Genomic DNA, 25,303 nt, shown 5'->3' on the forward strand with positions numbered 1-25,303 from the left:
GAAGTGGTCAACCTGTGCGTTTTGGGATAACTTTGGGATAACTTTTTCGCTTTACAGTGTGTATGAAGCTGGTTGTTGGTGGATTTTTGGTTGGGGTTTTTTTGGGGGGAGTGGTGGTGGTGTGGTTTTTTTTTCCTGCAGGCTTCAGTAAAAGATTACACACGCTGTTTCAGTAATTCTCACATCAGTGAGAAGAATCTGATTGTGGAATAAAAACCTGAACTACTCTTAAAGCTAGAGGCTGTGTGTTATCACCTTGAATAGTTTGTTAATCAAGCTAGTAAGCAGACCTGCAATATGTTCCTGGCTCTCAAGAGTGTGGAATGCATCCACTAAACTTGTATAGCCAGCTGAGAAAGACAATTTATTTGGTGCTAAGTATTTTGAAACAATTAATTTCATGCTTGTTCAGAGAAGTGACTGCTCTGACACTGACTAATTCCATGAACATGGAATCCTGCTTCAAGTATTGGGTTCCCCAAATGGCTGGATGAGACCAATGCTTTATGTAAGAAATGTAAAGTGAACTGTGTATGCCCTGAAATTAGTTTAGAAGCATTTCAAAGTGTATAGAATAGCAGTCAAGAACCCTTAATGGACAAAGGAAAACAGACCTGATGTACCACCTCAGAAAATCAGTAACTGCACCAGCTTGAGTTAAGCTGTTGATTTTGGTATTTGAGTCAGAAATCAGCTCTGCCTGTTAAAGAAACATGCGGCAAGGCTTGGGAATGCTGTTGAACATGCTGCTTGACCTCAGACAGCTGGTTTTCACCAGCTCACATCATACCACTCATTTACTACAACTCTGGTTCTTACCCTATCCGTAGTATAGTGCCAGATGTGGCTGAGTCTGGCATGAACTTCTTTTAGGCCTTCCTTCTGTACTCTGACATCCCGCCAGGACTTACAGACACTACTTTGAACCAGCCTACTCAAGCAGGCAGGCCAAAGGGCACATTGGCCTGTTTCTGTAGTGTACTGGCATGTAACAGGCAATCAGCTCCCTGATCTCCGGAGTAAATACGTTATGAAGTTTTGTCTGACACTGACATCTGTAAAGATTCATAGATCTGAATGCTGCTGAATTTTTACTTGGAACTAGAAATAATCAGGTATTATTCTACAAACAGCTTTCATGGCCATGAACCAAAGTTACTCTCCCACAACATTGTTTTGCATCGTGGAACAAAATAATACCAAACACTTCAAGGCATGTGTGAGTTATCTGAAGAGATGTTTTGGGAAGGTCAGGATCTTGTCTGTGTTTTTACTCCACAACATTTGCTTTCCCTTTGTTTTTAATCTCTTTCTTCTGAGGTGTTGTTTGGGATGTTGTGAGCTAAGTGAGTATTGGTGTGTTTGAGAGGAGTGTTCCCAAAAGTAAAATTGAGGGTGACTTGTTCTTTCTTTTTCTTGTCCTTTGTGGCTTCCTCTTTTTCTATTGAAAGCCTGAATCAAGAGCCTCTTTTTTTCTTTCTTTTTTGGACTTTCAATGGAAAGCATAGCAGGTGGAGTACGAGTTTCAGTTCCAGAAACAGATAAGAATAGTGTATATTCTTACAAAGTCAAAAAGCTGGCGTAGAGTTGTGTGTAAGCAGGATTTTCAAGCTTCCTGTTAATACTGCCCTTATTTATGGTAGAACTGTAGTTGAATTGATCAATTGATATCTGCAACCGAAATGTGAACAGAGGCTGAAGGGACTGCAGAGCTCCGATTTGCTATTTGGATCCTTTTGTCTGGTTAATTATTAGCAGTCAGAATATTTTGCTGCTATCCGTATTATAATGCCTAAGGCAGTGATAGAGGGTGAAGTGATCATAAAGGTTTTTAAATGTATCCATCCTTTATGTCTCAACTCAGGGCCTTAAAATGAGTACTTACTATGCTTACACTTAGTAGAACACTGACAGTTTGTGGCGTACTTCGTTTAAAGAAGACAATTCCTACAGCATATCAGAAGTCAATTTTTTAAAAATATTTTTAGCAATTTTAAATACAATCACGAATCCTCCTGATAGGGGAATTTGGGGACTGTTTGTATGGTATGCCCATGTGATGTGAAACAGATGTCTTCTGTGTGTCTTAGTAAATTACAGCAAAGTTGTTTTGTACCACTCTTGTCTATTCCTGGGAAAGAATTAGGGAAGATGCTGATCACCCTGGCTGCGTGTCAGTAGGTATTGTCGTGTGCTGGAGTGCCTTGCAGTTGATTCCTTTTAAACAAACAGACAAAAAACCCTCCCAAAAACTGTATTTAGATAAATGGATGTATAACTTCCTTGGGTCATTTTTTCTGGCTGATATCACACTTATTAATATCATTTGGAATACATTATGTGCCCATGTCTCAATTTATTTCTGACCTGGAGGGTAGCATAAAAGCTGAGAATTTTTTCTAAAGTGCAAACTTGAGGGGAAAAAAAACCTGACCCAGAAAAACAACAGTAACAAAAAAATCCAGAAATACATTTCAGCTGTAGTTGAAATGCAGACTGGATACGTCTGGCCTTGTAAGTGTTCTTACTTAAAAGCAGTCAGCTGATGAAGGCTGTTCAACATATTTGGAGTAGTTATCTTTTTCTAGTCTGTAGTCTGGGACAGTTTGTTCAGTCAGTCTTGTTCAGAATGTGTTGTCTCCTGTAATATTTTCGCAACAGAAGAGAACTGATAGAATGTTATGGGGTGTGGTTTTTTTTTGTTTGGTTTTTCTTTTTTTTTAAAAAAGCTCTTTATAAAACTTCATTGTATTTCTGGACTTTTTAAATACATAGCCTAGTAAAACTTAGTATTTTAAGAAAACATAGGAACTTTTCATCAGAGTTGGTTGTGTTGGATTTTAATTTTGGTGTTTTTTTTTCCTTTACAAGTGGGAGCCAAGCCCCTCTATGCTGTGTCTTAGGGAATGGCTCCTTCAGACTACCAGTGAGCTTTGGTACCATCAGATAGCTTCAGCAGAGCCATGGTAGTTGAAATATTCCAGTTACTGAACATCTGCCGCCTTATTGCAGTTTCATTGAAGGAGCCAGACTATGTTGGTGAAGGTTCCCAAGATGGGGCTGGGAGTAAGGTAATATGGGCAACAAGAAGGGTGTACCCACTGGTGTTACGATAAAATTTTCTCACTGGATTATTGTAAAAGAGAAAACTTGGGATTGTTCTGTGGCCTCACATGTGTTGCTTAGTCTGTTTCTGTCTTCTAAAACTCAGAATCTGAGAAACCTTTTGTGCTGCTCTAGCCTGCGGTAAATTCAGGCACCTCAGGACCTCTAAAATGGAGGCAGGTATATTTAATTAAAGCATTTTATGCTGCAGGGGGAAGGGATATTGCCTTCGCATAAATGGGTAGCTAAGAATGTGTTTTTGAAAATTTTGTTAATAAAGAGTGATGCCAAAATCAAGGATGATGAAGGAGGTTCAAACAGTGAGTCAAGTCTGGCTTCTCTGGTTTCACCTTGTGTTCACACGTGCTTGTAAATGGCCGTGGCATAGCTGCTGAGATTTCAGATTCTTTAAATGTTCTCATATATTGCATTATTGACAGGTAGAATAAGTATTTTGTGAATCAGCTTGCTGCTTCGTTTCCTAACAAATAAGTTGTATGTTAAAATGTGAAGCTTCTGTCATTTGCATCTCTAAATGCATCTCTAAAACCTCTAAGCCTTTTAATCGGTGTTATTTTTTAAAAGCTAATGTCAAACTAGGGGAAAAAAAAAAAAGCTTTCAGAAGCCTTTTTTAAATCGATGTGCGTTTTGCTTGGAGGAGATACAAAAAGTGCTGGAACGGAGATCTCCAGACTTTGAATTGCTCTGCTCTCAAGCGTTGGCTGTATCAGATCCCCTAGCTAAGGCCCCACTTCCCTGCACACTAGCTTGGTATGCAGAAGCTGCAGAGTCTGTTCAGTGTGCTTTATTTACGGAAACAGCAGGGTTGAGATTGATTGCGTTGTAAGACAGTGTGTGGATGAGGGAGGGTCACAGCACATGCTCAGTCCTGTCAGTCCGAGGGCGAAGTTTCTGCGTTCTGCGTGCAGGCTTAGGTCATAGCACAAGCTCAGTGAAAGCTCTCTGAGGTCTCTCAGACTGCATGTGCCTCCATTTTGAGTTGGTAGAGTGGAAAAGGCAGAGTTTTAGCTGTTAAGTAGAGGGTTCAGGAATACATCTAAACCCACAAGAGCCTGTCATAGTCATGGATGATCCATTCAGCCCCTGCAGGTAGGCTACATCACTCTGGCCTCCCCTAAACGATGATGATTTTTGCTGTTATTTGTGACTTCTGAAATGTTTATGAAATCATTTCATTACTATTGCATGTTCCTCAGAACCTTGTAATCACATCAGCATTGCTGTGCAGCTGTTCGTACGGTGCATGAAGGCACTGAGCAGGGAATCTGCTGCCTGAGGGGTGCATGGAGCAAAACATTGACGCTTGTGTGGGCTTTTTTTTTTTTTTCCTTCTTGTTTTTCCCCTCGTGGTGCAGTTTTAATTTCACTTGTGCTGTCTGCATGCCAACCTTATGGCAGGTCTGTGGGGAGCTGCAGAGGCACTCTGCAGGCTGCAGCGTTACCGAAGTGGCTATTAGGAAATGTTTGGGCCTGCAACAGACTGTTTAGATAATGTTACGGGGAGGGTTGTAGATCAGCAGCCATTGGTTGCTCTGAGGATGGGTGGTTCTCGTTTTGATTGAGGGGCAGCGATCCTGCTAATACTTCCTCAAGTATTAAGAAAATAAAAGTAGCCAGCGTGGTTCTGCTTGCTTGTCAGTCACATGCAAATAACACGCATCTAAAATGCAGCAATATTGTCTTGTGCGTTGAGAGGCGTATCACGTGACAGCTGTGTCGGCAATACCCACATTGGTTTTATCGGGCTAGCAAAACGCTTGAATTCTTAGGTGGATCTGAATAAAATAGAGGACCTGGGCTCTGCAGCCCTGTGTAACGGTAGTATGGTTGCAACTGGCTTTGAGGTCCTTGTGGGACCATCGCTGCTGAAAGTGGGCTTGTCACTGCTAAATATAAATGGGTTTGAGGGGACTTGGGTGTGTTGGAACAGGAGTAAACTTGATTCTGCAGCGTGTTCTCGTTCACAGTAGTGCCTGAACTTGTGCAAAGCCGGGTGCCGTCGTGCTGCGGCCCTGCGCCTAGCCTTGCACAGCTGATCTTGGCACCTCGGGGCCTGCGCCTGAGAGGAAATATTTCAATCGGGGCAACTTGTTTGTGGGTTACTGGCGTGTCAGTTTGAGGGTGACAAGATGGTTTGTGCTGCTTGTAACGACATCTCTGGAACTTTACAGCAGAAGGGTGACTTTTAGGCCTGCACACACAGTCAGTTCACCCATGCGGCGTGCGTTACTTGGGGTACCTTCCCTCTCTTCTCAGAAGCTGAGGAACGGGTGATGAATAAGGCTGTATAACTTTGCCCATGTTAGTGCCACGTCTGTATCTCTATGCTGTCTGAAGTGGGGGGTTGGACAAGATGATCTCCAGAGGTCCCTTCCAACCCCTACCATTCTGTGATTCTGTGTCATTCCCTCTTCCATTTCCTTTTATGCCTATAGAGCATAAAAATCAGGAGCACTTATTTAGTATGGGTTACTGGCCATTTTGCCATTGGCTGAAGCAAAGTTATGCTAAAGATTACAGAGCACAATTCCCTTGAACTTCAGTCAGGCTGAATCACCTCAGAGTTGAAAGGGTTGTCTCTGTAGGCCTAGGCTTTAGAAACATTCTTATTCCTAATAAAGGAGCTACTTGAATACGTATAGGAACATGACACTGCTCTGCAGGATTACAGGCATATGGCACCTAGAGTCCTTAACATTTGTTTTGAATGTTGACTTATAAGCAGAGGAGAATTCATTAAGGGGTGGCGAGGGTATAGGGCAGTCTGCTTTGTGCTGTTTTGCAGTGATAACTTGTGCATGCATTTAGAAAAAATTTGGAAAAAGTGCTGCTTCTAAACTTAAAATGAAAATTGGTCATGGTTATTTTTAAAAACAGTAAGTTTAACTTAAAATAGCATAGGTGGAAAGAAAAAGAAAATGTTTCTTGGTTGTAACAAAACAAAATCTGATTGTCAGACAAAAGTATTACATTTGGCAAAACAAATGCAGCTGGAATAATATGCCAAATAAAGCATTTTTCACTTAATCACTTGCACATGAGAACCTGTGGATGTAATGTTGGTTGTACTGGCTCCCAGAACTCCCCCTTGAAGGATGCCTCTGGTGTCCATGCTGTGCTCATGTAGAATCAAATAGTTCCTGCTCTTAGCAAATGTGTAGATATTCTTATTCCCTGTGGCAATACTCCTCTCACAGCAGACCTTCCATGTTTTTGAGATCTCAATTTTTCCTTTCCACATGCTTCACCTGTATGTTGTGGGGTTGGTCAGGCAGTTTATAATGAAAGCAGTTCCTTAGGTTTGTGCTGTAGGTTTAGGAGACTGTTACGCTTTGGTTTTAAAAAAAAAGGCAACAACACAAATAGAAAACAATCTACCCTTCCCCACAAAACAAAACAAAAAACCCAACAAACAAACCCTCCAAAAAAAACCACCTAGACCAAAACCGCCCGTGGTAGTAGCAGAAGTAAGGCTGTCTTTAAGTTATCTGTGGTACTGGCAAGACTTCTACTGTGCTGAGAAGACCCTCTCTCCTTGATCAGAGTGTTCTTGGGCAGTTCCTACTAATGGTGAAGTTGTCAGCTGGCTGGGTGCCCGGAAGATTCTCTCCAGTTCAGGGACTGTTGATAGGTGGTCGGGTGAGTTACGGTTCCACTCCAAACAACTGTTTGAAGTTACAAATATATTATGGGAAGTGCTTGAATTTTGTCCTGTAGATGACAAAATAGTGGCCAAGGACTGATAGTCTTACTTCCCCTTTTTCTGGCTTCATTTTAACTCTTTTCAAGACTTAAATCTGTAACATTACCTCTTCCCCTTTCCTTCTAATTGTTTAGGCTGTAATTTGTTTTAATTAGGACTTTGTACTTCCAGGTGTATGGCGGAACTGGAGCTATCTTCAAGCTTGTTTTATGCTTCATATTTTTCATACTTACCACCTTTAACATGTGCTGTTGCTTCTCCATGTCTCTGCTGTTAAGCTGGAGATTTGTGTTGTCAAGCAAGCGAAGAGACTGAGTGGCAGATCATTGCATCTAACCTTGATGAAACTTTATGGAAAAAATTAACTGCTGGGTTGCTGCCTTGTTCCACTGTCTTGCATATAAACTGTGACTGTGATAAAGAAATGGCGCTGAGGTAGCATATAGTCTGTTTTAATAGTGAGTATTCACTCTGGGAAGTGCAAAGCTACCGCCTGACCATTTTGGAAACTATACAGGATAAACACTTAAAGCAACATAACTCCATGTTAAATTCATTTACGTATTTATTTATCAGTGTAAATGTTGCTTGTAAATAAGTAACATTCTGGATCTATTAAAATCACACGTAGACCAGATTAAAGAAACTTTGTACCATGCAAAGGTTTCCACTAATTTATTTTTTTGAAGTTGTGATCTCCCTGATATGAGAGAGGTGATCAATGAAATCTACAGCCAAATATTACCCCAACAGGCAATTCCTGTGTGGAGAGAATGCTTGTTGCCTCGCAAAAACTTGTGTCAAGGAATGGCTGTGTTATGATCATTTCCATCCTACCTTTTGAGTAAGAGACAATACATCTAAGGACTGCATAGTCTTTTTTTTCTCCTATATAAACCTGATGGAAAATAACATTATCTTGAAAAAGCTTTCCCTGTCTCACTCCAACTTCTGCAACTGCTTCCTTCTCCAAACAGCAGAATGGGCGCAGAACACTGCGTCCTCCACTTCCGTAAAGTTCTGACTTTGCAATCAGTCAGCAGGTTTGAGCTTGTACCGGAGATAGAAATGTTAGCACGTGTTTATTCATTGCTGCTTTAGATTGAGCAATCACTAAAAATGTTCCCATGTAAGTTCATTTGCCTGAAATACAGGCTTGATTTTTTCACTCAGACACAAAATTGCTCGTAGATTTTATTATTATAGCACACTATTACAACAGGTTTTAAACAAAACTTAAACTTACTGGAGGCTGACCATTAGCAAGAATATTTTTCCGAGCATTAAGATATTTTGTCTGGAAAAGGGATTTTTGAATCTTAGGAAAAAAGTTTTAAGGCACAAGTGCAAGATGGACACATGAAATCGGGTAACTTGAAGTAAATTTTTTTAATGTAGAAAGTAATTGTTGGAAGAAGCTAACAAGCCGTTGTTTAATCTGTAGATTGATATGGGTCCCCATATAATGAACACAAAACAATGTGGCTAACTCATTGGCTTTAAGCAGGAATTGCTGTTTGTTTGGGGGGAGGATGAGCTAACTCTGTCATTTTTAAGCACCTATCGCAGGTTTGTGGTTGTTGTGGGGTTTTTTGGTTAAAGGATGAATGGCCTGAACCTGATTGTCCCTTTTTGTGTTTTGAACTGTGTAATGTAATAACATGCACAAGAATGGTCTTCCCTGGTCAAATTGAGGATCCATTTGGCTCAGTATCCCGTCTCCCAACAGGGACCATGAGCAGATGCTTGGAGAAAGTAAGACTAGAGCTGTGATGTTTGATAGAGGCTTATTGTTTGTGGGCAGTCTATTTTGCATCTCTGTGGTGAAATCTTATGACTTCTTTAGAGCTGCAGAGGTGCAAATGTATGTAAACCTCTCTTTTTTTTAATAGTTTAGTCTTTGGAGACAGAGCCTGCATAGCATCAGATGAGGGAGGAGCATGGGAAGGGAAGTTCTGAGTTTTGTTTCATGGATGCACAGAATAAAATGGAATAGTATGTTCTACCAAATGGGTCTCCTGAATGTAAGAAATAGTTTATCAGGACCTGAAAGGGACTGGCATTAATCAGCTGGAGTGGAGGAATTTTGTCTCTCCAGTTTTGTCCCTCTAGAGACGGAACAATGATCCTTGCCAGATGTTTTTAGAACTGCTTCTGAAGAGCATTTTTTCCAACTTGGGTATTGGATCATTTGCATAAAAGGATTTTTTTTAAAAAAAACCTTTTCTTGAGATTGTCTTTCCTGACTACTTCAGATTTATATTAATTTTACAGAAATCACAAATGTCTAGGAATTGTCTTACTGTATCATGCTTTCAATTTATGTAGCTGATTATCTTGCCAATAATAGTGACTGTGTGGCTGCATCAATGTTAAAGTCTATGGTTGCAATTTATAATCTATTCTGCCTATATATCCAGTTTGGGATTGGTTTTATTTAGCAAGTCCTTGATTTTCTTGCCAGGCTTTGTAAATAAACCCAAATCTCTTAAGAATCGTTGTTTAGTGTTGTGGCTCATTATTGCTTATTGAAAACAAAAAACCACCCTCAAACCCCTGCATATTATAGCTTTAAGCTGTATCTTCCCTCTTTTAATTTTTCATCATATAAAAATATTTACCTTTTCTACCTTTTCTTGCACGCTTCCTTAGCTAGAAGTCTGTCCTCGCACTGTGATGGCTGAATGCATAGTAATCACTGTCCTCCCTGGTCCCCCGTCTGGTCTCAACTTCAGAGCGCCCTGTCCCCTGCGATGGGCTGTATTCCAGGGTGGTGAGAGCTACTTAAACTGATAGTACACCTAGTGTAATTGTTGAAAGTTCTCCTGCGCTGTGAAGCTTGCTGTTAGTGATACGCATATGTTGCAGTAGGCAGTGGTTTTTTTGCAAGTTGGTTCCGAAAACCCTTTTCGGAGGGCTCCAAAGGGATTTGGAAAGACTGACTGAGAGGTAGGCTGTGGCTGAGTGACTTGGCCGGTTAAAAACCTTTTTCTGTTGAAGCGTCGTCCTAGTTTTAATTACAGACCTCCTTAATATAAAGAATAGGAATGATTATGCCAAGAGTGGTTAAATGGGTAGCACAGAATGCTGTCCTGCATGTGACCAAAACACACCACAGTGTTTTGGTTTGTTTGTTTGTTTTTAAACTTAATACTAGCATTATTTCAAGTTTTCTGAGCCGTTGCTGCTAGTAGCAAGTGTTTCAGAAAGCCGGTGGAAGTGCAGTATGTGGTGCAGAGCACTGAGCGCATGGTGACCACAGCAGAATGGAATTAAACCGTGGCCGTTGCTGGGTGGAATGAACTGATGAAGAACATAGTTGGTTCAGTGTGATACTGCAGTAGTACCTCCTCCCTCGTCCCCATCTCTGGCTCGTAAGTCTGTATAAAACATGTGCAATTACTGCATAGCATGTTTCTTGCTGAGCTTTAATAGTAAAAAAGAAAACATGAAAGTAGTAGTATTGCAATTTCCTTGATTCTTCCTTGTACACCTGATCCCTGACCTTGAAGGTCCACCGTATGGATGCAGCCTGTGTAGCTTCTTTCAGAAGCCCGCCTTAGCAGCAAAGACCTTCACTAAATGTGCTGGGTAAGGAACTGACTTGGATTCATGTCAAGGATAGGACAAAGATAGGACAATGCAGAGAAGCGCTACGCGGAAATCTGCACATGCCGTTTGCCTCCAAACTCTGGAGAGTTTTGCTGCGTGTTTCCAGCCCTGAATCCCCTATGGCTCTGGCAATACCGCATTACAAGTTGGTGTTGCAAGTCCTGAACCTGAGCTCAAGGCCTGTCTGGTGTAGTTTGCTGCAGCTCAAACTCTCTTTTGTTGCAGTTCTTTGGTTGCCATGTTTCAGTCCTTAAGGGCATTGCAGTGCTGTGTTACTTTCATGGGCAAAGGCTACCAGTTGTGCCAGCTTTTCTGGAAATGGTGTGAGTCTGGTGTACAGTATAGACAAGGAGGTAGATGATAAACAGGGTTAAACTTGCTTCTGTATTGGAAATAGAGCAGGAACTGTTGTTGCCAGCCTTCCTTCCTCTCTCTCTCCTTCTTTCTAAAGCTGATAAATTAAAGCTCTGCACCACCCTGTGCTGTCTCCTATTCCTTTCTCATCCTCACCTCTGAACTCCTTTCTCGCAGCGGTGCTGCTTTTGGCCTTGAACCTCCAACCTCCCCTGTTGCTTTAGAATTGAAAGGACAAAGCTTCATTGAACTGAACATCCTCTCTCTTCTCTGCAAACTGTTTGGAACAAGCCTCTCTCGGATTAGAGTGTGCTTGTTTTGCCCTGTTCAGCTACAGAAGCTTCTTGCCTTTTTGATATTCAGTCGCAAGCTTCCATCTCCTTTCTGACCAGCCCCTGTTTACTTTGCAGAATACAACGTTGTCATGGCAACAGGTTACTTTTCAAAGGGAACATCTTGTCATTATATTTAATCCACTGCAGCTGAAGAGGACTGAAATATTAAGTTGTTGTTGCTATGGATACTGCTTTGTTACATCAGTTTCTTTTGTGTCAGATTTCATATACAGTGTTGGGTCCTGGTTTTTTCCTTTCCCATAGAATAAACTCAGAGTGCTGTTCCTTTATTATTGTAATTGCTTTCCACCAATATAATTTAGCTTCAAAATCTACGGTGCATTTTAGTTTCCATAGCAAGAATTTTCTTTCCATTTGCAAACCCATTCCTGGGGATGTGGAAACAGTAAAAATTATTTAACAGATTGTGTGCCCTTGCAGAGCGATCGGCTTTGTGCCCTTTTAAAAGAAAAAAAGTGTGATGCAGTGCTGTCTGAAAGAGCTTCCTGCACAGCAACTTCATTCAGTTCAGTCCGTACCTTTTGGGCAGGGATAGGGAGTACCTTTAGGGTGTGAATATAATCAGGAATAGTAAATGAGTGATGAAAAGGCACACAGAAATATTTCTCTCGACGCTTCATTTTCACGTGAGGAATCACGGTTGGGTAGCCCCGCTGTTTCCCAGCTAACTCCATGTGAATAGTTAGGAGCAGAAGTTCCCATCCAAACCTTTGCTTTTTATCTCCAGCATCCTGTAATCAGTCTTGATTCTTAAATGCTTTATTTATCACCTTCAGCGTGATGTAACTGAAGACGTTGGGAGTTGGGGGATATTTGGAGTGCTGTGTTTTTCCTGTCTAAACAGAAAATAGCTTAACTTTCTGTTTAAGTACATAACCTACTGGTGCGGCCTTTGGCTGGTGCAAGGTATTGCAGCTGGCAGAAACTGCATAGACATGTTTTAAATTTGACTTGCACTGACTAGCAGAGATGTGTGTGGCTTTAAAATGAACTCTGGGAATAAGGAAGAGTGTCAGCATTTTCTGTTGTTCCTTCATTCTGTTGTTCCCCTTCATTCCTCTGACACCTTGTAGCTGAAAAAATGTACCCTAGTATTTAATTTATAACCTTGTTGTAAATATAAAATTGATTTTCTAGTTCAGTCATTTCTTTGCATAACCTGAAAACAAGAGAACAGTGTCAGATCATGTCTTGCAAAAGTACGTGTTGGAAAAAACCATGTTGACATGTTCTCGTTCTTTTCAGGAGACTTTTGGCACATATTTTAGAGTGGATCTGCTCACTTGGGAAGGTAGCATTGAGTAGACCTCACAATATGAGATTGAGAATTACCAAAACTTAAGTTTATTCCTGTCCGAGAGGTTCTCCTGTCGTGTTGCCTTGCATAAGGTCCGTTCAGATATCCTGCTGTAGTTTACCCACTTGTGCACCAATGAATAACATTTCAGAGTGGTCAGCAAGGTGAAGTTTAACACACGCAACATAGTTTGAAATTTTGAGGTGATGATGTTCATAAAGATATGCAAATGATCATGTCAAAACAGCCCCTCTTGTAACCTTTTTGACTTCAAATGGCATTTATTGGTTTGTGCTCTCTGTTGATAGTTTTGCTCGGGGCTAGCAGTTTACAGTTCTGATCTTAATTTTTAATGTTTAAAGGAAACTCTTACTCATTGCTTACAATCACTGGGAACACAGCAGGGTGAAGAAGAAATCCTGCAGGGCGGCAGCTTCCATGTAAAACGATGTCATTATTCCTGTAACAGCAAATGGCAAGATTAATTCCAGTTTGCTGTTTCTGGGTTGGAGGCGGTGATCTGTTAGGTTTGTGTGTGTGTTCTTCCTTGCTAGTGTGCTGAGACTCACTTAAATGTCTTGCAGTTATTGAAGTTTGTCATATAACAGCTCTGAATTTTGTCATCCTTCTAATGAAATATGCAGAATGTAAATAAAAGATGTCTGTTTAAATATCAACAACTTATAGGAAATGAAGAATGTTGAATCACAGAATCCCAGGTGGGAAGGGACCTCAGGGATCATCTAGCCCAACCTTTCTGGGAAGAGCCCAGCCTAGACAAGACGGCCCAGCGCCCTGTCCAGCGACTCTTGAAAGTGTCCAACGTGGCCGAGTCAGCCCCTTCCCTGGGGAGATTATTCCAACAGTGACTGTCCTCACTGTGAAAAATGTCCCTCTCGTGTCCAATCAGAATCTCCCCAAGAGCAACTTGTGTCCATCCCCCTTGTCCTCTCCATGGGACTCCGTGTAAAAAGGGAGTCTCCACCTCCTTTGTAGCTGCCCCTTAAGTACTGGTACATGGGGATGAGATCCCCTCTGAGCCTCCTTTTCTCAAGGCTGAACAAACCCAGCTCTCCCAGCCTATCCTTGTACGGCAGCTGCCCAGACCTTTGATCATCCTGGTGGCCCTTCTCTGGACCCCTTCCAGCCTGTCCACATCCTTTTTGTACAGCGGGGACTAGAACTGTACACAGTGCTCCAGGTGTGGCCTGACAAGCGCTGAGTAGAGCGGGATAATGACAACTGAATTTCTTTGGATTCAGTTGTGTTCAGCACGAGTGCTTTCACAGAATATAGTGCTCTGCCTCTTGACAAGAGCTGCGTATGTGAGATTACGGCAGAGAGGTCCCGTGGGTTCAACTGTAGTCCTTGAGAAATTAGTATTTCCAGTGAATAGGTTTGGTCATGTGCTTATATTGTAATATATTTAATAAAGAAAGAAGGTCAAAGGGCACTCTTCAGTGATAAAGTTTTATTTAATCTGTTAGTCTGTTAAAATTTAGGAAGATTAATATATTCTGTTACATCAGATGTGTTATTCTGGTTTATACTGGCATACCTTTAAACTTCGGTTGTCGCCAGGGTAATTCTACTGCAACGTGAAAAAGCAGGGTTGTCTACCATATAACGTGATGTTTCGGTAACTCCAACCAATGGTGTGAGCAGCACAGAGCCCTTCAGAGTGTAACTCTCACTGCATGGAGGACAGTTCGTTTGGAACTTGAAGTTTTTTATATAAATATATTTTCAAAATAGTGGAAAAATATGAGGGCCAAGCATATTATGTGGAAGGGAAGCCCTTTTTGCATAAGTTGAATTAAATTCATTTCTACAAATGTTCTAAGGCATGGTTTTATTGCTTTTTAGATTTTTCCATGCTTCTGTGTCATGCTCTCTGATGTGATGGTAGTAAATGAAGCAGCAAGAATAATTTTAGCTTCTTAAAACAAGAGCTAGATAATTTTGCATGTGAGATCCAAAGTAACTTGAATGGTTTTCTGTGAACTCTGCCTGGAGAAAGCGGAATTAGTTTTGCCAATTCTGGTAAGGCGAGGCTCTGTTCTTCAAAGATTAATAACCCAAACATTTTTATTTAAGGGATTTTCTCTTTCAAAATGAAAATTACCACAAAGATGTTCATGAGGAACATGGTATTTCCTATCAATCTGTAGCATAGTGCTTATTGTGTTGTCTGCATTATTTTTGGTGTAATGTTGAAATAAGCAGTTAAAGGAACATGGTACTAGTACAAGTCAGATGCTGGTTGGAAGGTGAGTCTTTGCATAGCACACTTTTGAGTTGACCAGCTAAAGCATAGAGCAGTTCCGAGCTGTAGAGGCTTTTAAAGGATCTTGATTAGAAGTTGGTGCTACTTCTGTAATGTGTGAAATGTAAATATCAAGAAGCAGGGAGATGTGTGTCCTGTTATTGGCTCCCCAATGCTTTCTTTCTACCATGAGGGCGGATCACACCGATCCTCGTCTTGACTTCAGCTGCTTGACTAAAAGTTCTAGACTCGCCCTGTTGGTTTTTGCTATTTGCATTGTGGCCTGTAATACTCCTGAGTATATCCTTTCTTGTTTTCCTAATAAGGTATTATTTTTGCTTCTCTTCCATCTGCACTGGAAATGCAATGACAAAAAATACAGGATATGATCCTAAATTTCATCAATTGTAATTCTTTCTCGTTACTGTTTTTTCCTTTATATATTAGGAGGCTAAACAGCACCCAAGGTGAAATCAGAGTTGGACCCAGCCATCAGGTAAGGGATTTTGTTCATATTCTAATATCCAGAGGGCATGCTTTTGCCATTAGATCTGTTCAGAGGACACTTATACAATGAGGTTTTTAGATTCATCATGAGTTCTTTAGAATTCCTTAGCTCAGTTAATGATATCTTTCCATGTCAAATGTTGGTAGGTTAATGTGTTTTACTAGAACTGCTGTTGGGTTAATTCTAGAATAAGATTGAAGGAATATGAGTAACTACTGGAAATGAAGGAAAAACCTCACCTATTATTGAGCACATTCTGGAGTTAAAAATGAATGCATTCTCAGCTGGCTTTCACCAAGCAATGTTTTTAATAAACTATATTAAATTAATTTGGTGGTGTTTTCTACTTTCAATATAATTGGATCTTTTAATTTGCATAGTAAAACTGTCAAGTTGATAGTATGTTGCCTGTAACAGTCCTTTTTGTGAATATATGTATTTGAACAACACTGAGTTCTATTAGAAGCGATTAAAAAAAAAAAGACAGCATTTTTCCAACAACCACATTACAAAATTAGAAGGATGGGGGAGCTTTAAGCCTGAGAAAGGTTTGTTTCCTGTACAGCAACTGTGTTGAGAGATCCATATATACATATATATGCATGTATTCATCTTTTAACACAGCATACAGTGCTTTTGAGCGTGTCTGTAATGTAGCTGTCATTAATGCAGAATTAGCTCTAAGCTGCTGGCCCGTTTCTGTTTGTCTCGGAGTGTGCTCTGTCTGGTGTCGTGTCTGTGGCTTTTCATTTCCTCACTGGCTTGTGTTTACACTTGAAGTCTGCGCATGTTCTCGTCTTGTTTTTGTATGTTAAATGAGTTTGGCCAACTGTGGTACTTCAGCATAAAGTCAGGGGGAGGCGTTGTGTATTGAGTGATTCAAGAGTTGTCTTAAAAATGAAATTAGTATTTATAATTGGAGCTGTTTTGGCAGCTCTTAGGAATAGACCTCTTTCTAAATACCCTTTTTCTGTGTTGTCTTGTGCCAGCATCACCAGCACACTCACCCTGTGCCATTCAAGAGGTTAGCTGGTCCTCACCCTCTTACCTGCATAATTCTCATACAAAGCAGTTTAAATTGTTTTTAACTAGGAGGCACGGTAATTCTGGAGAATTATTGAGGTATCCCTTTTTTCCGTAGTCTACAGAAGTCATGTTATAATTATAGTCTCATATTTCCCAGGAAGCTTTTTATGCAGGCTTTCTTTTTACTTTCTGATGCTGTAGAGAGGGTAAGTTTCAATTTTAAAGATAGGGAGACCTCAGTTGTATTGTTTGCTTGACTGTGAGAAGCAATAAGAACTGTAAGTTCTTAAGACTAGTGCCTTAAATCGTTTGGATTGTTAAAATAGAAATTGAGAAAGCATGCTGAATGTGTTCAAACACTGGGAAGCAGAATAAGGTTAAGACTCTAGATGTTGGTTTGTTCCTGGTGCGTTAGTTCTAATTTGAGGGAAATCTTCATAAGCTTTGAAAATAATCTGTTCTTAAAGGGCATTAACATGCAACTTACTCTGGTTTGTAACGCCAGATCTGTCACCGGGAACTGAGTGCTCTCCTTTACCCGTGGAATTGCCTTTGTACTGCCCAAGTGCTGGATTTTTGCACCCAAGTGATGAATATTCATGCAGACACTTTTAAAATCTTCTTTAATAAGTAGTGAAACTAAACATTTATGGAAACTCTGTAAGATTCTTAAAGATGTTTTGCATCTAGAGGGGAAAAAAAGTCCTTGCCAATTAAACCTGTAGTATTCTTTTCACTAGTCATAATAAGAGTATTGTAAATGATACCTTCAAAACGACTTTCATCTGAAATTGTCATCTAATATTTTGGCAGGTATTAGTCAACTGTGCTGTAAGGTATAATTACCAGATGCCTTTATGGATGGAAAAGAAAGCAGGAAGAAGGTCCACTGATTGAGAATACTATTAATTTTTTGCTTGCTTCATGTTTTTAACTTCTATTGTTCTTTCCCTCATTTGCTGACCATCCTTGTTTCTGACAAATGTCATTGCTAAGAGGGGATATATGCTCACCCCGTTAGTTAGGATAAGGTATATTGTTAAGATACACGGACGGTTGATTGTAGGCTGCGATAGGAAGTCTGACTGAAGATTTTTGCCACTTTCTGTTCTGTAGTCTTATTCATTTTGTGGAAAGTGTAAAAATAGTCTCTTCTACACACTGGACTTTAACTCAGGGAATGGATACCCTTTCCTCCTCCCACCTTATATGCAGCCGAATGCAGAAACCGAGATCCATTAGTGGTTTCTGATTAATGTATGTTGCCTTCCTTTTCTTTATATTGAGCGTGTTACAGATGCTGGAGGACTGTGGGGTTTTTTTGATATTTAGTGCACAGGTACCTCAGACGACTTCTTGTATTGTAATAGCGAGTAGGGACTCAAGCGAAGATAAATGCTTAGTAGAATTGCGGTTGTCAGAATTCACACAGGAGGAGGGGAGCGGGTCTCTGCTAAATGATCTCCTATGAAAGCTTTTGGCGAGCAAATTAATGACCAGAGGTGTTCGAGAGGAAGTTACTCTTTGGAATAACTGTAGTACCTTGGCATGTTAAATTCCTGGGGTACATAGGGACAAACGTTTATTTGTGAAAGCACCACGGTTGCTAGAATGCATAGCTGTCATAGAAATCTCATCTTGGTATAATGCTTGCCTATCCTTTTCCAGAAGAGAAGTTCAATGACATACCCATTTTCCCATGCAAGAAGTAAAATAAAGTACAGATTAAAGAGCAGAACATTAAAGACATCTGAACCCCTGACTTGTAATTACTGGTTCTGTATAAATGTTGCCTCTCAAATATGTTTAGCGCTGTAAGTATGGGAGGTAATTATAGGGCTTAAAAGCTGTTTCTGAAGAGGCTCTCGGCTATCTCATCCCCTAGCAGTAGATGACTAAAGATGCTAATTGGGTCTCTGGATACAGTGTAATACTTAGTTAGTAGCAGAGTTAATTTCACTGAGCTATCTCACTTTCAGGAAATGTCTTTGTTTCTCCTCAGAGTTTAATGATTTACTGAGGACTTAGTTTTAAAGTTAGTGTCAACTATGTAGGGTTTGTTACTGCTTCTTAAAATGGTACACACATGGTAGCCACATTCTTGCCTTCTTTCGTATTAGTATGTTATATAGGTATGTTTTAGCCTGGCAGGCAGGAGTTGTACAGCATCTTTTTGACAGATGAAAACTGTCTCTTTGAGGGTCGATTGTCCACCAGTGTTTGACTTCTGTATAACAGAGGACTACGTATGTGGTACAAAATGGTTTACTTTCAAGCTGTGGTATTTCTGCAGACGCGTTAGCGCTCGGCCTAGGTACAGAAGGGCTTCGCTGGTGGTGGACTGAAGGGTGGTGTAACCCGGCAGAATTATCCGAAAACTAACTACCCCCCTGGAAGAAGGAATGCTGGATAAAGTGAATAGATGGGGGCTTGGTGACCCGGTTTCCTCAAACTTCTGAAACTTGGATCACATAGTTCCACCACCTGTTGTCTGAATATCTTCCATCTGCGAGATCATACGGTTCCACAGAATTTACAAACTTTGTTAGGAGACACACAAGTGCTGTTAATAACACTGTTAACAACTGTAATGTCTGTATGAACTCTTAATTTTTTGTTTTTCTAGGCTAAGCTTCCTGATCTGCAGCCATTTCCTTCCCCGGATGGTGACACAGTGACACAGCACGAAGAACTTGTGTGGATGCCAGGAGTCAATGACTGCGACTTACTGATGTACCTTAGGGCAGCAAGGTAATTTCAGCCGAGATATTACCGATGTCTTCAGAATGCTGTAGTGGAAACGTGGACTGCCGTGTATGTGCAGCTGGCTACGGTCACTCCTTTCTGTTCTGTGTTGGGGCAGCGCGGATGTCAGCTGGATAAGCTGAAATGTTTAGTTCAAGGCATGAATGCTCTGATTTGATGTTGGACCAATGCAGGACCTTTCTGTTGGCTGAGGCTTTTGGATTTAAAATGCCAAGCCAGCAGTATGTGCTAGCGTGCTAGAGCTTTGGATGTGTACTGTGTAACGGGGAAGTGACTGCCGCGAGTGGAATGGCCGTGCTAGCGTAGGGTTCCTTCAGAGATTAAATGGTGTTTGTTTTTTGAATGACCTCTGGTTTGCATTTCACTTTCATACAGATCTCTGGTATGCCTGATAGATTAATTAGATGCACTGGTGGGCCTCATAGTAATTCAGAGTATGAGTAAATTACTGGTAGTTTGCAAGAATTCAGAGATGTGGGGAACCTGCAATTTAAGTCCATTTTCTAATGTAATGAAACAGATTACAGCAAAAGGTTTGCTGCTTTTGGTGAGACTCTGTCCTCCCGTATGGAGGTTATATCTTCCATAATCCTGATCAGCCTTTGGTACTACTGCAGTGCAGATCTTTAGTTGATGAAATCCACGTAGACTGGATTTAAATTTTGAATTAATTATTCCATATGCTGAGGTGACTCAGGTTTGCACAGCAAATAGTGGTGTTTGTCGTGCCTCGTTTTACTTGTTTCAACAGTATTGCAAGGCCCTGAAATTTGCTTTAAGGACTAAATATGCTATTTGTGTATTGCATGATGTGTGCATCAAACAGTAGCTCAAGAATTTAAACTTCTTTTTCCCCCCTCAAACTATAAAGGAGCATGGCAGCTTTTGCAGGCATGTGTGATGGAGGATCCACAGAAGATGGTTGTGTTGCAGCTTCCCGTGATGACACTACACTTAATGCACTCAATACAGTAAGTATATAGAACTACTGCATGGAAGAACAGTCTTTCCGTTTGTTTCTGGACTACATAAAGCATGTAGTGCATAAACTATTTAGCAGGTAAAACAGATTTTGGGATCACAGTGTAAGTATGATAGTAGCCTAGGATATCATAACTTCCTTTCAAACACAAACTAGTTTTCAAAAGTCTGACCTACAGAACTTCAGTGATGAACTCTTGGGTGGTGCCTTCAAGATGACAGCCAGGGAATGTTCTGTAGGGGAAGCTGTGTGGGTCAAGTGCACCAGCTGGAGTTGTTACCTATTCGGCTGACACCTGACCTGGCTATTGATCCTTTCATTCGGCCCAGCTACCTTCTAGCTGTAGGACAAGAGTTGTCCCTTAGAAGGAAAAGTCACAATGCCCTCAGATGTGTTGTGTCGTGTGTGGTAATGATTGTCTGGGAATTGTCCTGCTCGTGATCCAGTCTTATTATCGTTTATGTTTGGGTGCATGTATGTCCAGTTGTCTCTTGCATAAACATTGTGTGAAAAGAAAGCATTACTGAGTAGTTACATGGATGTGAGGGAGATGCTCACACAGCTTCAGTGCAGTTGCAACTATTAACTGTTTTGGGGAGGGTGGCAGGGCACTGACATCAGTAAATCACAGTACATGAAACGGTATTTTAAATCAAGCTGAACTTGTCCGTCATTGCATGTTTTTTGGTAACATAGTGAAATCTGTAGTTGTTTGCAGACAGGCCTCCGGGGAAACAGCTTTTGGAGAATTGTGGTGGTAGTGGCTCTAAGCTGACCTTTGTGTCTTCATTGTTTCCTTCCTGAACTATAATAAAAGGAATTGTGTAACTGGTCATATGTTGCTCTGAAGGAACACACAGATCTGCCGACTCTACCAACAAAGGCTTTTAATTCATCCTCTTTTTATGCCACCTTTTATCCATAAAACATACCTTGGAGGTATGAACAGTTGAGTTCCGTCCTGTCATTTTCATGGTGGTTGGCTGCATTCTAATCACATGCACTTGTGTAAGCAGTGGAAAGGGCAGGATGGGCCCTTTGCTGAATGGTTTTCTAGCTAAATCTGTAAAATGTTTTAGGGAGAATCACAACAGAAGTGTACAGAGCAGAGCTACAGCTGGTAGGACTGGAAGCTGGGAGCAACTTCAGCTGAGCATGTTTTTTTGTGAAACTGCTAAAGGAGGATGCGGTCTGTAGTTTAGATTTAATTTTTAAAGACGTCCTTTTCGAAAAGTAGCTTTAAGCATATTCTGCCTCAGTGTCCAGCACTGGAACTATCTACAGCGACTCTTAAGTTACTTTGCTCACAGTGCCTAAGGCTCAAGTAATTTGTTTTCATTCAGAAAAAATAAAAGTAGTGATACCAACAAAAACCAACTTAATATGTGGTAGTCCTCCAAATTGGCTAACGTTAAATACTACCTAAGGACCACAATATTATGTCTGGCTCAGCTTGCTATGCTTTAATTATTTACAGTTGCATAGTTTTTAACCATTTATTTACAAAATTCTTAAAAGCTTGTAGATGGCTGTGGTACACATCAGAAACTGAGTGATAATCTCTGCAACAGAGAGCAGATTATCTGTTTGTCTAGAGGAAGTATCCTAAGCATGTTGTTGTTTGGTTGTTCTAGTAAAGTGAGCAGAACCGACTTGATCAAATTAATCACATTAAATATGCTTAACTGATATTTTTTTTTACTGTCAGTAAAACATCTCATTACATGAAGCTTTTAAATACTTCAGAATGTTAAAAAGAAGCTCAAACTGTGTAAGTTGTAGCACTGGTTTGTAACTGGTGAAGTCCATGATTAGGTATGTATAACTTGATATCTACACTAAAGTTGAAACGCCTGTATTCTTAACATGAAAAATGTTACTTATGTAACTTCGGTTACCAAAACCATTCTCGTTGGGTTTTTGTTTTATTTCTGCCTGTATTTGATTGTGTGTTTCATAGAGTACATCAGTTTTTGTCTTGGTTCCTGCAACAGACAGGAGTAAAACAGAATTAAGATCTAAAATGCGCCCCTGTAATACTTCTTAAATATGCAGCAACAGAACTTTCATTCTTACTCTGCCAAGTCGTTTAAATACAGTCTGTACACTCTCATGTGTAACTAGCTGAAATCCAAAGATCAAATTCTATACCCAAATTAAATGCTTCCTCGTTGTTCTCACTTTACATCTGCAAAGTCAAGTGTTACTTCCCAGTGCTACACAGTGCACTTGAGAGCCAGGGTGAATGTATAAATCTGAGTCCTCTGGTTCCTTTCCTAACGATAGCCAGGGTGTTAGAGGTTTCTATATTGTTTGATAAGAACTGCAGTTAAGTCTGTATTGCACATCCCCTTCGTTTTCTTGTTTCCTTCCTTTCTCTTGGGATGGATGCCATCTGGTTCTGGTGGCTTACCACTCCAGAGTTTTCCAAGTTATTCCCTAACATCCTTCTTAGAGACTCAAATCTCTGTTAAGGCCAATAATCATCACTGGATTTGGAATTTCTTCCCCCTTGTCATCTATAATAAAAGACTAATGCAGAGAATTCATTTAACTTCACTGCTTCACTATCTACTTTAATTACCCCTTTAATCACTTGAGAGTCCAAGGAGCTTGTAGTTGCACTTGTAGACTTCTTGCTTCTGAGATCTAGATCAGTCCCAAAATATTTTGTTTCTGTTCTTCTGATTGTTTTATCTTTGTATTTCTAGTGCACATCTACTTTAGAAAATCACTGCTGATTTATTTTTTGAACGGGCAAGGGTTTCACACTTCTGGATTAAAAGCACTGTACATACTCTTAATTTATCCTCTTAAGAACCTTCTTCGTCTGTGTGTAATATTTTTGACTGGTGTTGTAATGACTTCCCCTTCTCCCAATATGACATCTTAATGCGTAGCAGTAAGACTTACCCTGTGGTGTTCCTGTAATCATCTCATTAACTTTAGCTTTGCTGAAGTTTCTCTTTTGTAGGAATTGTGGTCTAAGTCCTCTGTTCCTCTCTAGGCTAGTTTTCAACCCTGTATTGACCCAGCGTAGTTCCCATTAAATAGTCTGCCTGGACGTGGACTGGTTTACTTCTGAGAAGATACAATCTGCAAGGTTTGACCTTAACGACTCTTGAAAGGTCCTTAGGCTTCTGTGATGTTTGATTTATTCATGCTTCAGAAATTTATTCTGTGTACTAATACTGTTCATCGCTATTTTTAGAAACCACTGAAAATACTTTTCACTTTGAATTCTTCTAGAAAAGTGTGTTCTTCTGATTGATAGTTCTGTCTGGTGGGATATTTTAAGAAACTTTGGCTTATTTCTGAGAGCCTACTCTTTTGACTAACTTAAAACAGGTTGGATAAGTAACTTCTTGTCCTGACAAAACGGTGCCCTTTATCTTTCTGTTCGCCATCTATTTATAACATATCGGATTTATCTGATAAACAATTTGTCAGAATCTTACCTTGCACAAAGTTGTGTTTTTGTTTAGAAATTATCATATGCAACCCAGAAGATTAATGTAAAAAAAAATTGATACAGTATGATTTCTTATTATGGAAATCCAATAAACTTCAGAGCAGCACTTCATATAAATCAGTCTTGACAAGCTCCTTTGCCAGTGTTTTATTTATGTAATAACAGATGCTGTAGCCCCCAGAATGATTTATGGTTAATTATACAAGATAGAAATGAAGATCATGGAAGGCACGATGCAACACATACATCAGCTCATTGAAATAATTATTCACTTAATGTTCCAGGTAAATTTCAACTCCTGTTCCTTTGTCTGGCGGTTGGGATTGGATGCATTGTAACCCTTAGGGAGGAAATAAAGTTTTTATTTGGAATTTGTTGCCCTCCTGATGGGTGTTGGCTGTCATACCGAGAGGAATGGAGGAGGACGTATCACTTCTGAAAGTCTTTCACCATGATATTTTTAAGTAGAGAGGGGCTTTTTTCTTATACTGCCACAGAACAGGTAGCTGAATTTGGCTGGCTTTCTAAAACTAGCTGGTTTTTCTGCTTTGTTTAAATATTCAGAACAAAGGCCGTTTGATGCATTAGACCTTCAAATATTAGTCATGTGAATGAAAATGCGTATTCAGTACATTTTTTTCCCCCAGTTTCATAATTAAACCATAATGTCTGAGGCCATTTTTATTGGTGAAATTGGAGGTGATGGAAATAGATTTTTTTTTTTTTTTATAGCTACCCAGTTCCTCCTGTCTTGTGAACTGGAGAACCACATTGCTTTGCAGAACACTTCCCAGTAAGTGAAAAGGGAAATGGAAATACTAATTTGAGTTACTCCCAGACCTTGTCTTGGGTCACTGTGGACAACATTATTGCATTCGGAGAGCCAGCATGGTTGATGTCGAAGTTTCATAATTAATCCAGGGTAGTGTTATGCACTTTGCCTTTTTAGTGCGTTTGGGCTTTGAGTGTGGATAGGCATCACTTCTTAATAATCAGAATACCATCGAAAAGCCCCTCAAAACACTGTATTTAATTTACCTGTGGAGATCCTCAGTAAGAAGATCATGCAGGAGAACCAAGACTTAATCAGCCACTTGTGGGTTGGGTTATTCTTGTGGGTTGTGTGTGTGTTAATTTTTTTTTTTCCTATTCCAAGGTAATTGAAATTTGGAAATCAATCAAAAACCTTAAAATTCATTCCCTAAGTCAGACTAGTTTAATTAGCTACCTTATTTTGCTTAGCTTTCTTTACTTGCAAGTGCATCACTGACTCTAATGAGATGTTCAGTGTGGGAAAGCATCTGACACACTGTTTTGTTCTCCTGTGTAGAAGGAAGAAGAAAGTCTTGTGGAAGCATTTTTATAAAATGGCCAGTTGTGGTGCCAGTATGTTTTACTCGTGGATGAATTTCTTCTGTAACACATGCAACTGGTGGGTAACCTGGGCCTTCTATAATACTTCTGTGGAGCTATGGGGAGGAGTTCCAAGTTTTAAAATTAAAAGAAAAGACAACCCTGCAGTTAAGTTCTGTGGCAGGATAAAATTCAAGCATGTTCAGACAAGCAGGTGAAACTGTATTTTTATTTGTTTCTTTGTGTGTCCTTGTTCTCCTGCCTTCCTGCGTTATGTTTTGCAAAACTCCTCTTTCACATAGGAAATTCAGTACCGAGCGTTCCTTTGTTGTGGGACGGAGGACTCAGAGGTATGATCCTAGCACTTGTTACAGGGGACATCCTTCTTGTCCACGTCATGCTTTTAAGCTAACGTGACGTGCCAGAACATTTAAGCAGATTATTGAACCAGGGCTTGCAGTGTCAGACAAGTCAGGTTGTT

At 40.2% G+C, this 25,303-nt stretch overlaps 1 protein-coding gene across 5 annotated transcripts in view; it reads left to right on the forward strand.

Moving 5' to 3' along the window:
• The window catches only part of RERE (arginine-glutamic acid dipeptide repeats), a 254,957-nt gene that overhangs the window by 136,157 nt on the left and 93,497 nt on the right, over positions 1-25,303 (forward strand). For 4 of the 5 annotated variants that reach the window (XM_075114260.1, XM_075114261.1, XM_075114262.1 and 1 more), the window contains exons 7-9: positions 15,163-15,211; positions 18,876-19,000; positions 19,887-19,986. In XM_075114260.1, the coding sequence (XP_074970361.1) occupies positions 15,163-15,211; positions 18,876-19,000; positions 19,887-19,986 (274 nt within the window). Of the gene's footprint in view, positions 1-4,011; positions 4,217-15,162; positions 15,212-18,875; positions 19,001-19,886; positions 19,987-25,303 lie in introns of those variants that run through there. The other variant, XM_075114265.1, reaches the window with a different exon arrangement.

The sequence above is a fragment of the Phalacrocorax aristotelis genome, chromosome 19 (assembly GCF_949628215.1).
Source record: "Phalacrocorax aristotelis chromosome 19, bGulAri2.1, whole genome shotgun sequence".
In the NCBI taxonomy this organism is placed as follows: domain Eukaryota; kingdom Metazoa; phylum Chordata; class Aves; order Suliformes; family Phalacrocoracidae; genus Phalacrocorax; species Phalacrocorax aristotelis.